The following is a 21,602-nucleotide window of genomic DNA, read 5'->3' as shown; positions in this document are numbered from 1 at the left end:
TAAATGCAGGGCTGGGTCTCATCACCCCTCCTGCCATAAATCCAGAGCACAGCATTCCTTCTCTGTTTCCCTTGTGACCCTGAAGGCCTAGCAAGGTTATCATCTTCATACATTTTCATAGCACTTCACAATTTTACAAGCAGTTTTTTGCATTACAGAAACCCTAAGCAGCAAATTCACTGAGTTAATAAGCCTTGTTTTGAAAATGTTCTAACACAGGTGACCAGCAGGATGAGATGCAACCTCTATTTTATTTATGAACTACCCAGCACATTTTCAGAATTATAATTCTGTTTAAAAAAAAGTAAATGCCACAAAGGAGAGGAGAAAGTGGAAAAGGAGTTTTTAAGATTTTTATATTTGCTTCTACTCTGCCTTAGCCCCAAAAGCCATTTAAGTAGCACAACATTTTAGTACATCCTGATGTTATATAACAGGATTTTCATTTGTTTTTTAGATGGATTTTTATTCCCCCAAATAAAAAAACATGTTTAAATACAATAACCAGCAATTTCTTGTAGGCTGAGTTCTAATGCATGATTCACCACCTCTGTCTGCACTTCGTTCCCAGAACTACAGCATGGCCACCCCCCAAAACAGGCCTCGATTTGTTCAGGGGAGCAGCTCCCCACGTGCTCATCAGGAGCCATCTCCCACCCCAGCACCTGGCTTACCTTCTCCCCCTGGGGCCCTGGCTCTCCAGGAGGGCCAGGTCTTCCCTAGAAAGAAAAGAACACGGGGTCCGTCAGGGGAGTGAGTGGAGAAGGCAGGGCTGAGGGTAACACACCTCCACATCTGTTCCTGGCCTTTTCCCCAGAAGGTCCCCTCCACAAGTTTTCTCAGACCGCACTTGTCGCTATAAAGTTTCCCCAGGCCCACATCTCCATGTGGTCCCCTTTGGACTCACGGATGCATCTCACGGAACACCCGTATCAGGACATTAAGAGTTCCGTTAATTTGCACAGCTTCATATTATTCCTTGTATCTATTTAATACACACCGTGATTTATTCAACTTATTTCTTATTTATGAGCATCTGGGCTGTCTATAATCTTTTAGTCTCAAGGACAGGACTGCAACTCATGCATCACTTTGAACACACGCACATCGCCTGTGGTCTTTCTATTAAAGACCAGCTGTCGCGTTACTACCGGAGAAGGCAATGGCAAGCCACTCCAGTACTCTTGCCTAGAAAATCCCATGGATGGAGGAGACTGGTGGGCTGCAGTCCATGGGGTCGCTATGAGTCAGACATGACTGAGCGATTTCACTTTCACTTTTCACTTTCACACATTGGAGAAGGAAATGGCAACCCACTCTAGTGTTTTTGCCTGGAGAATCCCAGGGATGGGGGAGCCTGGTGGGCTGACGTCTGTGGGGTCACACAGAGTCGGACACGACTGAAGTGACTTAGCAGCAGCAGCAGCAGTCGTGTTACTAAGGTTCCGTTCCGTTCCGTTCAGTCGCTCAGTCGTGTCTGACTCTTTGCGACCCCGTGGACTGTAGCCTACCAGGCTTCTCCGTCCATGGGATTCTCCAGGCAAGAATACTGGAGTGGGTTACCATTTCCTTCTCCAGGGGATCTTCCCAACCCAGGGATCAAACCCGGGTCTCCCACATTGGAGGCAGACGCTTTAGACCGGTTTTAAAGCAGTGTGCTCTCTGGGATCCCTCCACTCTGGTGTGGAGGAGTCCGTGAGCGGCAAGCTGGGGGCTAGTCACTAAGCCTTCCAGAGCCCCCAGCTGAGCAGGACACAGACTGAAGCCCACAGGCCCCACGAGCCTGAGCCAGGCCCCACCCTGTCCTGCCCACCTACCTGCTCACCAGTCTCCCCCTGCTTCCCGGGGAATCCATCCAGGCCTCGCTCTCCCTGGCAAAGGAAGGAAAGCGAGATGAACAACAGAGGGACATGCCCAAGGTCAGTGTCACAGAAACGAAGGACCAGCAAAGGCACTTAGAGATCCACTGTGTTCTGCTCTCCACCAGGCACCAGGAGAGAATCCCCCCAAACACACACACACCAGGAGACACACACACACCAGGAGACACACACATATACCACACACACACCAGGAGACACACACACACGACACACCCGCATACACCAGGAGACACACACACACACATCACACACACACGCATGACACACACACGTACACCAGAAGACACACACCTGGAGAGCCACTCCCCTGTCTACACACATACCCACACACCAGGAGAGAAAGAGACACACACACACACACCCCAGGAGACACACAGACACACGACACATGCACCACACACACACACACATACACACAAACACACGCACACACACACCAGGAGACACACACACACCAGGAGACACACACATATACCACACACACACCAGGAGACACACACACACACATCAGGAGACACACACATATACCACACACACACACACCAGGAGACACACACACACATGACACACATGCATACACCAGGAGACACACACACACACATCACACACACACGCATGACACACACACATACACCAGAAGACACACACCTGGAGAGCCACTCCCCTGTCTACACACATACCCACACACCAGGAGAGAAAGAGACACACACACACACACCCTAGGAGACACACAGACACACGACACATGCACCACACACACACACACACACACAAACACACGCACACACACACCAGGAGACACACACACACACGACACACACACACACACACACACCAGGAGACACACACACATGACACACACACACCAGGAGACACATACACAACACACACATGCATACATCAGGAGACACACACACACACACCACACACACACACATACACCAGGAGACACACACCTGGAGAGCCCCTCCCCTGTCTACACACATACCCACACACCAGGAGAGAAAAAGACACACACACACCCCAGGAGACACATAGACACACGACACACGCACCACACACACACACATGACACTCACACACACCAGGAGACACAAACACACATATGACTCACACACATACCAGGAGACACACACACATACCAGGAGACACACACCTGGAAAGCCCCTCCCCTGTCTACATACATACCCACACACCAGGAGAGAAAGAGACACACACACACACCCCAGGAGACACACAGACACATAACACATGCACCACACACACACACACCAGGAGACACACACACACACACCAGGAGACACACACACACACGACACACACACACACACCAGGAGACACACACACACACACCAGGAGACACACACACACACGACACACACACATACACCAGGAGACACACACACCAGGAGACACACACCTGGAGAGCCCCTCCCGTCTACACACACACCCACACACCTGGAGAGCCCCTCCCGTCTACACACACACCCACACACCAGGAGAGAGAGACACACACACACACACCAGGAGACACACACACCAGGAGAGCCGCTCCCCTGCCTACATACACACACACACAGCAGCCTAGACTCTAAGTGTACTGGGGGTCAAGGAGCACAGAAGTTGCAGTGAGCCAAGAGCTGCTGGCGGCAGAGCCACGGGCCGCTGAGCCCACAGCTGGTGCTCCAAGGCCTGGGCTTTCATCCCCAGACAGCGCAGGACCCCGGGACATCCTCCCCGTGACCGCAGGAGCTCGCTGCCACACCCCGCCAAAGCTGTCCAGAGAGCACGCTCTTCCGGACAGAGCAGGGGCAGCTGTGTCCCACTTCTGGTCCCCAGGGAGTGGGCGTCCCTTTTTGTGACTGATAGACCCACCATACACTCTGCCGACTGCCCCGAGCGCAGAGCCCCTGGACAACCCACTCAGGCCTCACTGCCCCGCAGTCACTAGGAGGTCCTTGTGCCCACGGAGCCTCCATACCTCGTGCCTGGCAGGGCCTTTCTGGAAGAGGCCGAAAGCAAGGCCGGCCCACCCGCCCCACGCCCGCAGAGAAGGTCCTGACGGGCGCTGGCAGAGCTGGGCTCGTTGGCAGGCGGGCACTGGCTCTCTCTGGCCGTGCTCCACGTCTGGGAGGCCAGGCAGCGGGATGCGCCTATCTCAAAGGGAGATGGAAACTTCCTTTTTGCTGACTTAAGAAATTTAAGAGGTTCGCGAGAAAATAAACTGTTTTAAGTACTCATCAGATATAAGAACTGGAAAGGAGCCCAAGAGATCATGCAGCCCAAGCGTCTGGTTTGACAGATGGGAAAACAGAGGAACCAGCTCCCCCCAGAGTCACTGAGAACATCGGCAAGGGAGCTGGGGATCAGAGTCAAAGCAGAGCTCTCAGCGCTCAGGTTATGCCTCCCTGCCAATCATCTATGCCTTGCTGTTTCTCCTCTTCTCTGTCTCCCACCCTCCATAAATATGGCCTCTGTTGCCCAGCACTGCTCTAAGCATTTCACAAACATTAAGTCATTTAATCCTCATAGCAGCCTTACGTAATAGCTCTATAACACTCTCTACATTGAGGAAACTTGAGACTCAGAGGTGAAATCAACTCTCCAAAGGTCACACTGCTTGCAGACCCCAAAGCTGAGCCTGAAACCCAGGCAAACAGGCTCTGGAATCACCATGCAGGGCTTTCTCTGGGCCACACTGTAGACTGAGGCTGAGAGCTGATGACTGGACTTCCTCTCCAAGGCCTGCCCTGCAGGTGACCCCCTGGGCTGTGGCTCAGCACTCCTTTCATGTCTGTTCCCCAAACCCTGCCTGCTCCCAGGGGGGAACCTTCAAACTGCACCCCTGTCGCCCTGTGCACCAGGACTGCCCATCAAGCTTGTGCCTGGACCCCCAATTACCCAAAGGGTCACTTCCCAGTCCCCACCTTGTACAGAGGAGGAGCAGAGGACCACAGAGAGATGCTCCACCCAAAACCTGACACTCAGAGCCACGAGAACTCTCTCCAAAGAACCAAGAGACATGCGTCCCAACCACCACGGGGCAAGGGATTCCACTGCTCAAGCTACAGTGATGAAACTTTGATATCCGTACAAACAGAAACCACGCTTTGGGGCCTGAGGTGAGGGGCATCACCCTGGCTCTTGCCCCCCTCCTTCCGAGGAGCCTTTTGGGGACGCACACGCTTCCTGAGTCATACAACACATTCGTCTCCTTTGACCACAATCTCCCTTCTAAGGGAGCGGCCAGATAAAACCATCCTAAGTTGGGAAAAATAAATAAATAAAGGCATTGGTGTGACAATGTTCACCAAAGCAGTAATTTTTAATCATGACAAACTGGAAACCATCTTCCCTGATCAATAATAGGGGAATGAGCACGCAGATCACAGTCTATTCACACACAGGGACGCGGTGCAGCCATTTAAGATAAATCATGGACATCTGCAGCAGCACAGGGTGGGGGAGATGCTACCTGGAGGAAGAGGAAACACAGCGGGATGCAAAGCAGAACACGTCACGTGTGACGGTGTAGAAAGACGCCGGAGACACAGGAGTGAGTCCAGGAAGAAATCAAGAAATGAGCCAGAGTGGTCGCTGCAGCTGCAGTAGGATGGTGCAATTCGAGGCTGGCTTTTTTTTTTTCTCTGTTTCCAAATGTGTGTGTGTTAAGTTGCTTGAAATCAAATTAAATTTCTTAATAATTTAGAAATTTTCAATAAATGAGAGAACCATGTACTCCAGGAAGATGGAACAGGGCAGGTGCTAAAAAGGGGGCCAACTTCCAGCTTGTGATCTGAAGGAGCCCAGTGAGCAGGTGAGCCTGGGATTCCTGAGAATTTGATGCCCGCTGCTGTCTGGGGAGGTGGTGGGGGTGCCGTCCTCCTCCCCACCCCCAGAGCCCCGAGCACTCCACCCACGGAAGGATCTGGTCTGCGGATGACTTGTGACCTGGTGGCGTCAATGTGAAGGCACAGCCAGCCTCAGCGTGGAGAGTCTCAGCTGAGGTCAGGTCACAGCGCTCGCTCGGTCCACGAGGCTGAGCATGAGTCACCAGGGCCATAGCTGTCCCCGCGCCCCCTCCCTTGGTTAAGAGTCAGTGTCCCTGAGGTATGGAGAACTCAGGCCAGTTGCTAAGGAAGTGAGTCCCCAGCAGCAACTGGAACTTTTTTGAATCCCAATCCGGGGCACTTTCAAAACCCCTCTGACCCAGAAACCCCAAACTGTCTCTGCAAGGGGATCTCAACCACTGCAGGTACTGAGCCGACAGCCTTCCAGGCCAAGTTTACATTTGGGGTCAGAAGCTAATGCCTCCTCTGCACCAGCCCTCAGTCACCATAGTACACACACATACACACACTCACACACACACACGCTCACACACACACACGCTCACACACACACACACGCTCACACACACACACGCTCACACACATGCTGTCCATAGAAAGCTGCACGACTAACTGAAGCAGACTGTAAATACCTTTTCTCCCCGGGCTCCCTTTTCCCCTCGTTCTCCATGGAGACCCTGGAGGAGAAGGGAGGATGAATAACAGGCAGACAGCCCCATCCAGCTTCTCTGCACTGAGACTGAGGCCCCGGGACAGCCTGCTCGCCTGGGACGGTGGTGAAGGTCTGTCTCCCGTGTATCTCACTCCCCATGGCAGCCTGCTTCTCCCTTGGGTGGTGAGCTGGGTCCCTGCCTGGATGAGAGCCCCTGCGGCTGGTCCCCCGTCCCTGGATTATCCAGGTGCTCCCAGCTAACACCTGAGCTCGGCTGGCCGAGTGCAGCAAGGTGGCCCCGGAGTCAGTCCACACCGCCATCCAATCACAGAACTGAGGAATTGAACCTGAGACTTGGGGCCCCTTGAAGCCACATTCCTCCCCCTCCCCTAGGAGAGGGCCACTGCCCCACCCAGCATCCACACACCGTCCTCAGGAGAAGCACCCAGAACCTGCGCGAAGGCTGCCCTCCCCTCTGGGAGCAGATATGATACAAATGCCAGCCCAGGTGTGAGCCTTTCTGATCACATGCTCCAAGTTGCATCTAAGCACAGATGTGGGGTGGGGACCTGTCACAGGGCCCGGGTCCCAGTCCCCAAGGACAGCAACACAGCAGTGGCCTCTACTTACAGGAGCGCCTATGGGGCCAGGAGGTCCCGGAAGTCCAGGCGGTCCCTGGGATCCCTGAAGAAGAGTTTCCGGAGCAGAGGTTTGGGGATAGAGAGAAAAGGGAAGGGGCAGAGGGAAGACGCAGTCAATAACCGTGTTAGGGGCTGAGACAGCTGCTCCTCATCTGCCGCCAAGTGCCACCTGCCTAAGGTCCCCCCAAGAGACCCCTACCTCTGCTGCCCCCTCCATGCAGAGCTCACATCACCCCCTGCCTGGGGGAGCCGGGATTCACACGCAGCTCGGTTCGACTTCCACAGCGGCCTCTGAGCTCGCAAGAGGTCAGTGCGGCAATCTGGTGTGGCCGCGCCCCACGGCCATGCCGGGACCCGGGCAGGAAGCGTGCAGTGCTCCTGGTCACAGGCCGGCTTCCCGCGGCTCATCACGCACACCTCACGTGGGGCCAGCACAGCCTGGACACATCCCAGCAAAGCCCTCCTGGAGTTTGCCGAGCCCCGGAGCCCCTGCTGCCTGGACAAGGTACTGCTGCTGCTTTTAGGCTGCTAAACTGGCCATATTTGTTAAAGCCCATTAATAAAAGACTGAAGACGGGAGGAGAAGGGGACGACAAGGGATGAGATGGGTGGATGGCATCACCGACTCGATGGACATGGGTTTGGGTGAACTCTGGGAGTCGGTGATGGACAGGGAGGCCTGGCGTGCTGTGATTCATGGGGTCACAAAGAGTCAGACATGACTGAGCAACTGAACTGAACTGAATGTTAAAAAATGCTTTTCCTCAGCCCAAGATACCCCATTTTTGTCACCTACTCTACTGAAACAAAAAAATACAGTGGTGTGTGCATTTACTGATTTTTGTGGAAAACAAATGAAATTAGAAATAACCTGGAGGGCCACAAATAGAGGAAAAGTTATGCAAATCATGATGCATCCGTATCATGGAACGATAAGCACTGATTGAGAGAACAGGTGGTACTGATCTGAAGTGGTGAGGAAAGACACGTCTCTTGTTAGAAAAGATAAGTGGCAGAGTACGGCAGGACTCACTTTCTGTGAGAATTTAGGAAACCTCAGGGATGTGCACACACACACACACGCACACGAGCAGGCGTGTGGCTGCATGAGAAGCATTTGCAGGGCGTCGAGTGGGCCCATAAAAGTCGGTTTTGCATCACAGTCTGTGCACTAGAAACGTCAGAAAGTGAAAGTCGCTCAGTCTGCTCTTCGTGACCCTGTGGAATCTCCAGGCGAGAGCACTGGAGTGGGGAGCCTTAGCCCTTCTCCAGGGGATCTTCCCAACCCAGGGATGGAACCCAGGTCTCCCGCATTGCAGGCGGATTCTTTACCAGCTGAGCCACCAGGGAAGCCCAGAAACATCAGAAGAAGAACTCAAAGCAACACTCACCCGCAGGCCCACCTCCCCGGGCAGCCCTGGCTCGCCCGGTTCTCCTGGCTCCCCCTGTGGCACAGAGAACACACGAGGTCACAACCTGGGGGCTCAGGCCCAGGCCCCCGGGGCATCCTTCCCAGAACTAGATCTCAGCATGGAAACAGTGTCATAACGGCCCCGAGCCAAGGCCTGAGCTCCCCCCAGAGGTGCCTCTGACAAGCAAAGGAGCGGATCTTCGCTGCAGGCCTTCGTCACCGGAACCCCCAATGCGCTCTGGCTCTGCTGGTCCATAGAACCGGGCCAGACGGAAGAGCAGAGAAAGCACAGCGGCTGGCATTGACAGAGCCACTGAGGACCCAAACCAAGTTCTTGGTGTCAAAGAGGACCTCTTTATCCCGGGTCTAACAGACTCGCCTGAGCTGAGATCACTTCCGCCTTGGGTCCCTGGGTGTGTTCTGACTCAGAGGCCGGGGAGGCAAAGGGGGAGTCAGGTGCCCACTGCAGGCGGGCTGGCTGGACACGTGGGCTTCAGGGTATGCTGGGGCCCCACCAACTCCTTGAACTATGAACTGAGGACCTGGGAACTGGGTCCCCTGGCTCCATTCCAAGTTCCAGGCACTGGGACAAGAGCCCAGAACTGCCGGTCAATCAACTTCGAAAACAGCTCTCAGGGGCAGTCAGGTGACGCCTGGTGGCCGGAGCTGCTGGTGTGGTGATAGTTACCAGGCTGACCTCCAGGGACCTGGGACGATCCTGGTACAAAGGGGCCCAGCTCAAGCCTGGCCCTGGCGAAGGTCACCACCCCTCGAGGACAGGGGCTCCGATCAGCAGGCCCCCAGGCCGGTGCGGCCTGTGGGAACAGACGTACCCGCATGCCTTTGCTGCCTTCTCTTCCAGGGGGACCCGGCAGGCCCAGGGAGCCCTAGGAGGGGAGAGAGAAAAAAGCGATTAGGACAGGGTGAGGACCACGCTGGACACAGGCTCTCCACTGGGGCAGCGGAGGACGTGCCAGATGGGAATCATGGCCGAGACGCTCCTACGCAGAGGGCAGCAACACGCAGATCTGCAGCCCGGATGCCTCTGGGGGAGGGCAAGAAATGCAGGCTCTCGGGCCTCTCTCCAGACCCCTGCATCAGGGTCCACATTTTAATCAGATCCCTCGGGGGTCTGTATGCACCTGACGGTGGGAGTTAGACGCCCCAGCCCTGCCTCTCAGTAACTCACCACGTGGCCGCCCCACTCCAGGCCCCGGTCACACACGTGAACAGAGCATTGGCCGCAGCAGGGTTCTCAACCTGGACCCCCCAGCACCGGGCGGGTGAGTCTTTGCTGGGGTTAGGGAGGCTGCCCTGGGTGATGCAGGGTGTCCTCCAGGGGCCCTGGATGCCGGGTACCACTCACCGGGTGTGACAACCCAAGCACCCCGGGAGGAAAAGTCACACCAGAAATGCTGGGCTAGTCCAGCTATCAAAAATGCTTCTTAAGCTGAGGCAAACTCCGTTCCAGTGAATCAAGAGGAAGCCTGTGACACACGTGCTCATGGAGCAGCTCTGGGGGCCTCCTCATCCCACCCCCACGCTCCCTGGAGACGCAGGAGGGGGCGACTCAGGAACAGGGAGCCCGAGGGCCCCTCAGCTCCCATCCAGCTCCCACACTGTCTCTTTCAAATCAAAGGATTCCACCAAGACCTTCATCCCACTCCCCATTCTCCATCCATTTTCCAAGGACCACAGAGCAAGTCAACGCCTCTTTCTGGGGCTTTTCCATCTGTGAAATGAGGATGTCGGACATTTAATAAATCAATGAAACTGATGAACCTGTAAGTAATATTCAGAAGAAAACACTATGGGCTAGACCCTGTAGGATGTCTTCTACGAATATTTTCTTACTTAGTTCCTATAATAAGCCTGGGAGACAGGTTTCATTTTCTCAAAGATCCATCACACATTTCTAGTTTAACCTGGAAATTAAGGTACACGCATGTACGCACACATGCGCACGCCACGCAAATACTTTAAAAATGTCCACAAAGTGCATTCTATGGGCAAACATTCTAAGTTGTTCTGTTATTGAAGAGAAAGACAGACAGACAGACATCTCTGGCACACAACTGCACCTCTCTGGCCATGGGCCCCCAAAGGCAGCCACCCGGGAAGGCTGTGTGCCACTCATCTCTCCAAAGTGTGCAGAGTGACACCGGCAGAGTCACTGGGAGGGTGACCGGGGGTTTCAGACACAAAGCACAGGCCACACGGGGCACCCCCACGGCCAGCAAAGGACACCGCAACTCCCGTGCGGTGTGACCGTAAACTGCCTGGGTGGCCATTTCCTCAGGATACAAAGCACACGCCACACAGGGCACCCCCATGGCCAGCAAAGGACACCGCAACTCCCGTGCGGTGTGACCGTAAACTGCCTGGGTGGCCATTTCCTCGGGATGCTTGTCAGACTGTCCTCCCCATCCACCCCGATAAGGGAAGGGCAGCTGTGGCCGGAGATTCCTCAGCCTCTACAGCTGCACGGCGGGGATGAACCCCCTGCCCGCCTGTCCCTCCATCTCACTATTCGGAAACTTAACTGAGGTTGAACGAGGCGACCAGTCCAGATGCAAGTGATTTCCCTGATATGGAACAGCAACGAGACCCCAGCTAGCATTGCCATCATTAGCATGAATGGCAGAGCCAACAGCAGTACGAACAGTACACTAAAGACAATATTGAGAGGACATCACAGCGGTGCTGCTCACAGCCTATCTTCAAGTCACATTCCCAACCTGTCACATTCTGAGCTCTCTCCACTCATCAGGGCACTGATCTCGTCCCCCCAGCACGTCTGTGTTTCATGCTCACGTCACAAGCAGCCCAGCCGCACACAAGGACGCTGGCTTCCTGGTGGCCTCCCAGTGGTTCCATGGCCTGGTGAGGCAGGTTGGGGCAGCGGAAGCCTGGGCACCGGGCCCTGCTCTCCCTCCCCAGGGATCAAGGTCAGCCCCGCTCGGCCTTACCAGGCCCCCTTCCCTGGGGAAGTATCAGAGTTTCCCCGAAGGCCTCGCAGGAGGCAGGCACCCTGCTCAAGCCAGCACGCTGGGGGTCAGGGACAGTGTGGGCTCAGACGCCCTGTCTGTCTCCAAGGCCCACGTTTCATCTGCTTGGAGCTAAAGCAAAAGGCGGTGTGTTTCCGGGTAGCCAGGGCCAGCCCACTTAATCCTGCTTCCCTACAACACGACAGAGAAATTCAAGGTTTCCCAAAAGGGGAACATCAAGAAGAATAAGGACACCCCAGGATCAGGTGCCCTGGGGTGACGTGGTGCACAGCTCGCCTCGGGGGTCGGTTACCCAGTCCTTCACAGGCCAGTCTGTCTCCTGACAGCTGCAGGTGGGGAAGGGAGGTCTAGTGGGGCTCCTGCCATGGGAATACAGGGGGCAGGGGCAGCAGGGCACGGAGCTGCCAGGACTGTGTAATAAAGGAAGCCGGGGAGGAATCCAGAGATAATGCCAGAGGGAACTACAGAGAGTTCCGGAACCTCCGCTGTGCCCACAGCTGTCGCAGGTCCAGCCCTGTCATTGCTGTTCAGCAAGTTTCTGGGTGAGTCTGTCTGATCACAGGACCGGAGCGCCACGAGGTGGGAATCGGGACTCGGTCACATCTGTGTGAACAGTGTCCACCGGGCCCAGAATCTCACAGGTGTTCCCTGTGTGTCCATCCCTTCCTAAGCCCCGTGGGCGTGCAAGGGATATCCCCCTACTTCAGATTAGCCCTTGGGGTATGAAACCCCAGGCTGTTGCACAAAAACAATGGTTTCAAGAGCCAGTAAACTGCAGCTTCAAATCCTGCTCCGTCACTCAGTACTGACAGACTAGGCCAAGCCAGCGCAGCGCTCCGAGGCTCAGTCTCCACTGGGAAGTAGGCATCATGAACCTCGCTGCAGGATCTGTGCTTCCCACGGATGGGAACAGCTTGGCAAAGCGGTTTCAGAGAACTGGTGTCCCAGACCCAGGGCTTCCCCAGTGGCTCAGTGGTGAAGAATCTGCCTGCAATGCAGGAGACACGGGTTCGATCCCTGGGTTGAGAAGAGCCCCTGGAGATGGGAAAGCCCACTCCAGTGTTCTTGCTGGGAAAGTCCCATGGACAGAGGAGCCTGATGGGCTATAGTCTGTGTCAGACACAACTGCACACACGCATCCCTTCTGCTTTGTTTTCAGGGATGGGCTAAAGTCTAAGAAAGTCAGCCTCTTTAGAGGTGAATGAATATTTTCTTTGTCTAAGAAGTTAACATCTTTTTTTATTATTATTTTATTTGAATCCTGGTTGGGATAACCAAGCCAGCACTGGGAATAAGACACATACTGAGTAACTTCCACTTCCAAGTCACCATGAGGTCCAGGTCTTTCATTAGATGGGTTCCTGCCCTGGGAGGCTGTGTGCCCAAGAAAAGGTCAACCTGGCCCAGATATTTCATGTTCCAGGTCACATAATCTCAGCATCACAGAACACCACCATGCTCTCACAACACACCTTCCAAAGTCCTTCTCTTGAACTCAGCTGCCTGCAGATGCTGTGAAGAGAGAAGTTACTGCCCTAAGCTGCTCCCTGACATCCCACCAGCAAAGTCACGTGGCCTCCTGGAGCCTCGGTGTCATCATTTGCTGCTTGAGATGAGAAAACAAGCGTGGATATAACTGTAGACTATAAAATATTATTGAAGTGCCAGTTGTTTATGTTCTGTGGAGAACTAAGAACACTTTCTCAAGTCCACAAGGCGGGTCAATGAGAGGAGTGGGAAACAGACTGGGGGCTGACCCGGAACTGGAAAGGTCAGGCACAGAGGGCTCCTTAAAAGGGAGTATGTGTAGCTCAGGATCCACGGTAAAGTAGAAAAAAAAGAAAAGGAAAGGGCATGGAGAGGGAAGGAAGGAAGAGAAGGGAGGAAAGAAAGAGAGAGAAAGATAAAGATGAGAGACAGGGGAGGACAGGAGAGGACCAGACTGGGGGGAGGGTCTGGGTTCATGGGAAGCCTCTGCTGACCACCAGCTGAGCAGAAACAGCTGACTTCCCCTCCTGGGTCTCAGTTTCATCACCTGCGAGCAGGGTGATGCAAGGAGGAACAGCACTTCTGGCCCAAAGTAAGATGCCTTGAGACAATGCTTTAGAAAATGATTTGAAAACATGGGAATCTGAAAAGAGCATCAGGTTCTGTTATCTGCAATATAATATCTGGAACCTCCATTCTTTGTGAAAAGAAATCAGCTTAAGATGACTATATCCGTATATACAATAGAATACCACTCAGCCATAGAAAATAACAAAATAATGCTACTTGCAACAATGTGGATGAGAGTAGAGATTATCATAGAAGTGAAGTGAGTTAGAAAGAAAAAGGCAAACGCCATACTTATCACTTACATGTGGAATCTAACATATGACACAGATGGACCTATCTATGGAACAGACTCACAGACATGGAGGACAGGTTCCAGGTGGCCAAAGGGGAGAGATGGAGTGGGAGTCTGGGGTCAGTAGATGAAAACTATCAAATAGAGACGTATAAACAGCAAAGTCCTACTGCCCAGCATAGGGAACTACAGCCAGCATCCTGGGACAAACCATGAAAAAAAAGAACATATATACATACACATATATATATACAGACACACACTGAACCACTTTTCTATACAGACAAAATTAGCACAACATTGCAAATAAACTACACATCAATAAAAAATAAACTATAAAAAGAAAATATACTCTGCTTCATCTTCCTATTCACAGTCATTATGAAACAGAATTACTAAAACCTGGGAGAAAACAAAAGGATGACCATCAATAATGCACATGAAACCCACTACAGACGACAGCCAGGGCTCGGGGATGAGGGGCTTGCCCTCGGTTCACACTGGCAGCTCTGACTCAAAATCAGGGGCCCTCATTCCAAGTCAAAGCTCTGACCTCACCCCTTCCACACACACACTGCCTGGATGATCTCACTGGAAGCCCCAGCGGGTAACGTCTGGCAGGAAATTACCCACCCAGGCCCACTTGCAAGAACAAGAGCTCCAACGATCATATGGTGACCTCACTGGGCAAAATACAAAGAGAAAACAGAAATGTCTCCTGTTCTATTACTTAAATATCCGAGCCTGCCCCCTAAATCCTGACAAAAGCACTGCTTCGCTGTGGAGATGCCCCACTAGGATTCCTCTTCGCCCCCTGGCTGAGCCAGAGCAGGCCCTTCTTCAGGTGGAACAGAGTGGTCCTCTGCACAGTGATCCTTCGAACACAGCTCTGGCCCAGCAGCATCCCTCGGCCTGGCTAGACAGGCGGATTCTCTGGCCTCACCCCAGGGCCATGGAATCAGACAGACTGGGAGCGGAGCCTGGCCAGCTGGTTCAACAAACCCTCCGTGTGGTTCAGATGCTTGCTCAAGTTTGAGAACCACTTCTCCACGGTGTCTGAATACATGAGCACAATCCCTGGCTTGGCCACACAGAGACAGAGAGTCACTTGCTCCTGGTCACATGGTGAACAGGCCTGAAAACAAGGACAACAGTATCTACCCCAAAACTAAGTAGCTTGTGCGTCAGTCCTGGCAGACACTTGTGAGTACAGGGGATTGCCGTTATTCCCAGATACTCTGAAAGTTGTTTTCGATGAAGTTAAGAAAGAGAAAGACACCTTATACCTCTATGTCAGCCCACCTGAGACATGCTTTCTAATAACACCCTCCAGGCCTCCTGAGGCTCTGGGAGTAGCACAAGTCCTCCTGCGGTGGGTGGTGGGGGACACTGATATTTCCCAGCTGTTGGCCACCCCTGGGGATAAGACCTCATTGCTGCAGAGGATGCAGAAGATGCCATTCAGTATAAAAAGTGAAAAACTACACTGCCGTAATAGTAATTATACTCAACATTTATGAGTACTAAACAATACAAGTCATTTATTTTCACTAGCTCACTTCATCCTTGCTGTAACCCGCCGAGGCCGGTAGAATTATAGTCGCCAGTTTATAGATGAGGGAAAGCAAGGGTTGCAGGGGTTGAGTAACTGACTTCACCAGGGTTACACAGCTGCTAAGTGGCCAAGCTGGGATCTGAGTCCAGCCAGCTGGCGTCTAGTGTCTGCGCCCTTGGCCTCCACTGCCCTCCCAGTCCAGCACTTACCCTTCCAATAAATGCTCTCACCCTCCTGTATGAAGCCCTTGGCCCAGTGACTGGGTCATGAGACTTGGAAAGAGCCTGAGTGTCAGACGGAGCTGGAAAAAGCGCACACTTTCCTATTCTGGCTCTGCCTGGGGCTGTGAGAACCTGCGAACTCAAAACTTCCTCAGTGTGACCTTCAGCACCATGGACAGGGTCTGCGCACCTTTATTTATTCCAACTCCCAGCAAGCTGCCCCCACCTACAAGGCTATTTGAGGGCACGTAGACAGCTAAACTTATTTTCCCCTAAATCCTTTAATTATGATAAAAATAGAAGGCACTCGACCACAGTTATCCAGCTCGATAACCATGAATAATGCACATTAAGGCACAGGCTAAGAATAGGAGATGGGGGTGCTGATTAAGCCAGTTGTGAACAAAGGGGATGCGACCCAGAGCTAGAAGCAAAGGGTAAAAATACATCTTAGAAGTTTCACACATATAAACACACACATAAAATTTATATTTTATGGCTCAGAGGCTCTATAATGTAGGCATTGCCTAAAATAAGTCCCTCCCCACAAGGGACATGGGTTTTGAGGGTAAAGAAATCCCAGATAAATGCATCTCTCTAGGGGAGGGCAGGGAACTGGCACTGGCCAGTGTGGTGTTAATGGTGGGGCATGTAGGGTCAGACACGGTTCCAGCCACCCTCACCCACCGCTCTGTGCCCTCAGGTGTGCTCCAGACTCCTTCAAGGAGTTGCAGAGGCTGACACTCATAAACTGAACAGCGGGCAGACAAAAGCAGTCAATAAAAGGCTGACGTCATGATTCTTTCCACTTCAAGACACCTCTCTGAGACAATTCCAGATAAAAATCACTAAGCATTGGCCACTGAATTCACCTTGGCCATCAGTGATGTTGCCCCCAGGCCATCCTCTCAGACAGAATCTGTGACATAAAAGTGGATCCATCAACCCCTGCAAGGGCCCACGTTTCACCTACACCAGACCCCCGTGATATGGAGAGACAGCTGAGACCTTCCGAGGACCTGACTTGGTCACTAGGTCTGAAAGAAGGTGCTGGGAAGAAAATCCATCATGAAATGGCAACCCACTCCAGTGTTCTTGCCTGGAGAATCCCAGGGACGGGGGAGCCTGGTGGGCTTCCGTCTATGGGGTCACACAGAGTCGGACACGACTGAAGTGACTTAGCAGCAGCAGCAGCGCCTGTGCTCCACTCCCACCCACCTGGGCAGTCTATCTCCACCTCTGCAAAATCCTCTCATCTCACAATTTCAAAGATTGCCTGCCTTTAAAGACACCAAACAAAGAACAGATCCAGTGGGAGAGACCAGGTCTTTCATGCTGTGATGGCACAAGGTGGGTCTGCCATGTTGAGACAAGAGAAGTGTCACTGTGAGAGCAGGTCTGACCGTCCCCTGGAGCAGGGTCCCAGGCACCCCTGTGATGTTCATAGGAAGGGCTCCCAGCTGGCTCAGACTGGGCTAATCAGGACCGTGTGAGCAGCCACACTGCCACCCACCACTGGCTGTGCCCGGCGAGCTCTACAGGGGCCATAGTGATTCTCCGTTCTCTCTCTTCGTCACCCAACTGACCTCACCTTGGCTCCTCCACCCACCCTGACTCTCAGGTGTAGACGGTGGGTTAATCCTGCTCTAAAGCTCATGCCCCTCACTGTGCCATCCCTCCCCCGCCCTCCAGCACAGTGCCTGGCCCTAGACTGGGTAACTCTTACACTTCTGAACAAATCAGAGCTCCTTACAGACTATTTCCTACACCTTCTACAATGAAAACATCACTGTGTAAGAGCATTTTCCTAAGTCTTGATGGCCTTTTCCACGAGAGAGAGAGAGAAGGTGATGCCCTCCACCTGAGCTCACTGCCCGCCAATACTTTGGTCACCTGATGGGAAGAACTGACTCATTGGAAAAGACCCTGACACTGGGAAAGACTGAAGGCAGGAAGAGAAGGGGGTGACAGAGAATGAGATGGTTAGATGGTATCACTGACTCAATGGACATGAGTTTGAGCAAGCTCCGGGAGTTGGTTATAGGGAAGCCTAGCATGCAGAAGTCCATGGGGTCGCAAAAAGTTGGACATGACTGAGCGACTGAACTGAACTGAAAATTCTATCTGCTACTGAGCCAACCAGCCCAATAAAATTCAGCTGAGCTTCTTCTACTTGCTCGCATATTTTTTTCTAGGGAACCACACTGTGAAATCCAAGCACAAAACCCATACAAAGTTTTATTTATTGCCAGACATGATTTCTGTGAAAATGCTGAAGAAAGGGCTTTTGGGTTGTTGTTTGGATTTTTTTTTTTACCCCGTCTACCAAGTGCTGAGTACAGAGTTGCTGACCCAAGCATGGCTTGGAGACACTGTGCCCTGATTCCATCACGTGTCTCCCAAAGGCCCTCACCATCTATAAGGTGTGATCCGGACTCCTGAGGGGGGCTGTGAAGCCTGCTCCCCACCCTGTCCTTGGTTACTCTCCACTCTAGGGAAACTGGGTGTGTGTGGGTGTGTCTTTCCAGCACCAGATCTGGGCTGCTCTCTGCCAGAGGGCCACCCAGGGAAGGTTTTAGAGCTCCATGAAACCACCACCCTCCCACGAACTCAGTACTTGAAGACTGCCTCCTGAAGAAGCACTTGTCGCTCTTTCATGGATCTGAGCAATAGTTTTTAGCAGATGAATGAAAGGAAGAATAATAAAGACATATTTTTATATGCACCTACCTAAGGGCCTAAGGCAGGCGCTGTCATAGGCAATGCCAACCTCCTATAACACAGCCCTAAGGGGTGGGCATTAACGGCCCCACTTTACAGACGATGAGACTGAGGCTCAGAGGGATACTACCTAAAAGTCACGCAGCCACTGAAGAGCTGGTCCAAACCAGGTCTGCCCAACTCCCCAAACGTGCTTTCTTTCCAACACCTGAGCCCACATTTGAGCACAAAACGAAGGCTCCCTTTACCCTTATTCCACCATGTGCCAGATTCCCAGGGAAAAGCGGTGCACCCCCAAAGGGCAAAGAGCTCCCCAATATCGAATGAAGCCATATAGAGGAAAACTGGATCGACACCCTGACTTCCAGACACCAGAGGGCGCTGTGGGTCCAGGAAGCGACCACAATGCAGCATCTCCTGGTTTCCTTCCCTGAAGGCTCTGGTCTCCACAGTGGGAGGACCCTCGGAATGAAAAAGAAGGCTCACTGGACACCGCGTGGTTTGGCCTTGTGTTTTTGTTTGTTTCTCAATCTTTTTCTCTCCTTGGGGCTCATGAACCACGTCTCCAAGGAAAAAAGACACAGTGCCCAGCCGCAGGAAACCTTACACCAACATCCTCACCGTGCTTATCATTGATTTTGTCAACATGGAAGGACCGAGGGTGGAGGGGCATGGAAGTCATTGCCCCTCCCTGCTCTCCCTGACTCTCCCCAAACTAGTCCAAACCAGCCCAGAGCAGTGGCTCTACCCTATCATCATCACCACCATCTCCACCATCATTATCATCACACCACCATCACACCACCATCATCACCATCATCACCAAGACAGAACTGCCAACGATGATGGGGTAACAAGAATAGCAGTGTCACCCATTATGAGGGCAAGGACACTGGATGAACCCTCTGAGCAACCTCTCGTGGTAGGAACTATTATTTTCTTTCCTATCTTTTACAGAAAAGGAACCTGAGGCTCAAAGTAGCCCACGGGGAGACACACAATCAACATGAATTTGAAGCTGCGTCTTTTTGACCGCAGAGTCTGGGGCCCCTCTACTGGCCCCTGGTCCTGGGTGATGGAGGTCGGCGTTCCCAGCACCCATGCACTCCTTAGACAAGCACGGGTTTAGTTGCAGGTGTCCTCCAGACACTGTGAGGAGGTCTCAAGTCCCTTTTTCTCTTTCCATGTGCTAAATGCCTGAGGCACAGGCAGACCTTTTCAGGCAGCCCCTACAAGCCTGCTTTCCCCTTTCCCTGAGCCTGATTTCATACATGTTAAAACACTGAGGGAGCAGAACCCCAGGAACCCCGGGGTGAACATGGGGCAGAACAGGAACCAGAGAGGATGTAAGTTTCCAAAAGGAAGGGCAGAAGCAGCCCAGGAACAGAGGCCCGCACGGCAGTCTTGGGCTGGGAGATGGAGGGGCCAAGGGCTCCCACAGCGCTTCAGCTGTGCGAGCCTGGGCCAGGCACTCACCTTCTCTGAGCCTCCGCTCGCTCAGCTATGGGACAGAGGGGATTCCATCCGCCTCCCAGCTTTCCTTCACTTTAGTAGCCATCAGGGATTGCGTTTTCTAGGCATCTTACTAGCAGTGACCTTGGGCAGGTCACTTGGCCCCTAAGCTGGTTCTCGCAGCTGTGAAAAGGGCAGGGCACTGCTTTCCCTGAAGCGCTGGGTGAACAGTGAGACATACACCAGGGGATACAGCCTACAGGGTGCGCGGCCTTCACAGAGGCTGATGCGCATCGTCACGCTGGTTAACTGCATCACCAAAAATAAAAAAACATAAAAAAAACAGCACAATTCAGAGCAATATGATTTCCAGACACATCGGGCTCCTGTCCATCCAATCTGCTTGGTATTCTGCAACTGCTTTCGAGAGAATATTCAAGCAAAAAGCCAGTCTGTGACGCTCTTTCCCAGTGCGTGAGTCACCAGTGGCCTTCTTCCTGCCACGGATGCAGTCATCCCCTTGACTCACCCTGGCCTCCTGCACCCTTGGAGGAGAAGCAGAGGCTCCAAGCTACGGAAGGTGGCCCCAGGGACTCAGGCTGGGGGTGGGTTGATGACCAAGCCTCAGAACAGCCACCTGCAAGGGCCTTTGTGCATCATCGCACCCACTCCCTCGTTTCCACTGATGAGGAGGCAGGGACACAGAGACGGAGGTGACTCACCCTAAACCGCACAGCTCATATGTGGCAGAATCTAAACTCAGACTTCACTAAGAATGTCCAACTGCAAGAGAATGTCAACCGAGGACAGAGCCAGGCGTGCCAGAGCCTCTACTGCCAGCACCACGTGCGTGAGGAGGTGCCCCCTCTGCTCTGACAGAGCAGCTTCAGGTCTGAGGGTAGTGCTGCAGCCTGGACTCCAGGGCACCAGGCATCGGGAGGAGGCTGCCTGACCTGAGCTCAACCAGAACGCACGGGGCAGAGATGCAGCTGCTTCTCCCAGGAGAAGGGGCGCCTGTCAGTTTCTCCTGGTGACACCAACACACGCGCAGGACAGCACGTTGCTCAGAGCTCAGGTTGGACCAGGACCCAGGCTGAGCCTCCTGACTTCGAGACCGGCAGCCCCAGTCCTGAGCCCGAGGAGCAGCTGGGTGTCCTGTTAATACCCTGTGCTCTGACTCTGGGCCCTCAGGAACCAGCATGCTGGCAACTATCAAACCAAGTCCCAGGTGTGATGCTTTGAGCCTACACAGGAACCGTGGAAGGTGGTCCATCAGCCCTGCTTAAGCCATCGGGAGACCTAGACTCTGATGGCAGAGCTGAGAGCAGCACCGGCCACCCAGGTCTGCGGGCGCAAAGCTCGCGTTATGCTGTCTGGTCACGCCATCTCTCCCACGGCTTTGTACTCTTGTGCGGTAGTTGCTATGCGTGTGTGCGCGTGTTAAAAGCGCAGGCAAACAAAGAGAAGTTCATTGTGGAACCAGTGAAGACACAAAGGAATATAAGGGACAAAATAAAGACCCTCACAGCCTGGCCACCCACAGACAACCAGAGGCTAATAATGGGGATTTGCTTCCAGAATTAACCTGTCTCTCTTCCACACACGCACAGGCACACACACAATGCATGAGTCATACTGCATAGATATTTTGCAATGTGTTTTAAAAATTAACAAAATATTATCTTCATTTTCTGGGTTATTAATTATCCTTCTAAATGTGACCACGTGTCTGTACGTGTTGCTACGTTGTGGAGCTGGCCCATTGTGTTACAGAGCTACACAACGGCAACTCAGTCTACAGTGCTGTGGTTGTCCACAGAGCAATAGTTGTTTCCAGACTGGCTTACAGATTTCACT

At 53.0% G+C, this 21,602-nt stretch overlaps 1 protein-coding gene across 1 annotated transcript in view; it reads right to left on the bottom strand.

Moving 5' to 3' along the window:
* COL22A1 (collagen type XXII alpha 1 chain) overlaps window positions 1-21,602 on the bottom strand; it is a 210,104-nt gene that overhangs the window by 132,424 nt on the left and 56,078 nt on the right. The window contains exons 12-17 of the mRNA XM_055432494.2: window positions 9,272-9,325; window positions 8,419-8,472; window positions 7,017-7,070; window positions 6,367-6,411; window positions 1,818-1,871; window positions 675-719 (exon numbers count right to left, since the gene is read on the bottom strand). Of these exons, the coding sequence (XP_055288469.2) occupies window positions 675-719; window positions 1,818-1,871; window positions 6,367-6,411; window positions 7,017-7,070; window positions 8,419-8,472; window positions 9,272-9,325 (306 nt within the window). The remainder of the gene's footprint in view (window positions 1-674; window positions 720-1,817; window positions 1,872-6,366; window positions 6,412-7,016; window positions 7,071-8,418; window positions 8,473-9,271; window positions 9,326-21,602) is intronic.

Source organism: Moschus berezovskii, chromosome 16 (assembly GCF_049115385.1).
Source record: "Moschus berezovskii isolate FMDL1 chromosome 16, NW_MosBer_1.0, whole genome shotgun sequence".
Classification (NCBI taxonomy): Eukaryota; Metazoa; Chordata; class Mammalia; order Artiodactyla; family Moschidae; genus Moschus; species Moschus berezovskii.
The sequence above is the reverse complement of the archived record's forward strand: the minus strand, read 5'-3'. Positions and strand labels throughout refer to the sequence as shown.